The sequence below is a fragment of the Saprolegnia parasitica genome (genome assembly GCF_000151545.1).
Source record: "Saprolegnia parasitica CBS 223.65 unplaced genomic scaffold supercont2.233, whole genome shotgun sequence".
Taxonomy (NCBI): domain Eukaryota; phylum Oomycota; class Saprolegniomycetes; order Saprolegniales; family Saprolegniaceae; genus Saprolegnia; species Saprolegnia parasitica.
In genome coordinates this window covers 21,331-22,294 of record NW_012156627.1, presented here as the reverse complement: position 1 = coordinate 22,294, position 964 = coordinate 21,331, and the positions used below count along the sequence as shown (strand labels likewise).

At 63.2% G+C, this 964-nt stretch overlaps 1 protein-coding gene across 1 annotated transcript; it reads right to left on the bottom strand.

Moving 5' to 3' along the window:
* Positions 1-68: 68 nt before the first annotated feature.
* Positions 69-286, bottom strand: SPRG_16097 (hypothetical protein; the record flags this gene model as incomplete). Its single annotated transcript, XM_012355365.1, has 1 exon — positions 69-286. A coding segment is annotated over one exon (218 nt), but the record flags the coding sequence as incomplete, so codon positions are not given.
* Between the last annotated feature and the right edge of the window lie 678 nt (positions 287-964).

Here is a 964-nt window from a genome sequence, read left to right as displayed (position 1 = left end):
CGGCGCCCATCGCCTCGAAGGCGCCGCGCCCGCGGTAATTGTTTTGCGGGTCGTAGCCAAAGATGGACATGTGCGCCGTGTCGCTGCCGCAGGCGAGGCCAGGCTCGACAGGGTCCATGAGGCCGCTCAAGCCGCCAGCCGCGATCGCGTCCATGGCTGGCGTTCGCGCAGCCGCCAGTGGCGTTGCCACGCCGGCGCCAGGGAGGTACTTGTCCATCTCGATGGACCAGTCTGCGAGGCCATCGATGAGCACGAAGAGAACGGGGCCCCGGTTGTCGGTCGTCATCACAGTGTCGGAACCAATGCAGCGGTTTGATTGACTGCCTTATCCGGAAACAAATTCGGATAATATAGGGCTTGCCATGGATTCCAGGGGTAGGGCATGGGGTTGGGATGCTGGACGGCAGTTGACGCACATCAAACAACGCAAACAACGGTATATTGCGATCTTCGTGCGTCACGACAGCTCGGTCATGAGCGATTGATAACTCCCGCCGTTGTCTTGGTCGACGTTGACGTGGCCGCGGCGGAGGACCGAGGACGCTCGACCCCGCATGGCCCAGTCGCGGAAGATCGGACACGACGCGGCGAGCTCCCGGAACCGCGGCCACTCGTCGCTTGGGCCCTTGGGCTGCACGAGACTCTTGGTTTGCCAGAGAAGACGCACCGTCTTGTCGTCGACGGGTGCCGCTTCCATGCGCTCGAGAAGCAACGCAAACGGCTTGGCAACGAAATGGCCGCACAGCCACGGCTGGGGAGCTTTCTCTTCAGCGAGCCACGCTGGGAGGTCGCCCTGAACGTCGAGGTGCGCGTCAAACGCAGCGGCCACGGCGCTTCGAGCCGAGTGCGCTCCGTACTCGCCAATGAGGTCGGCGTCCGCGACAACCTCGACGTGCGACGTCAAGAAGGCGACGGCCAATGGCTCCAAGTCCACCGACACACCATTTTCAACAAGGAACGCGGC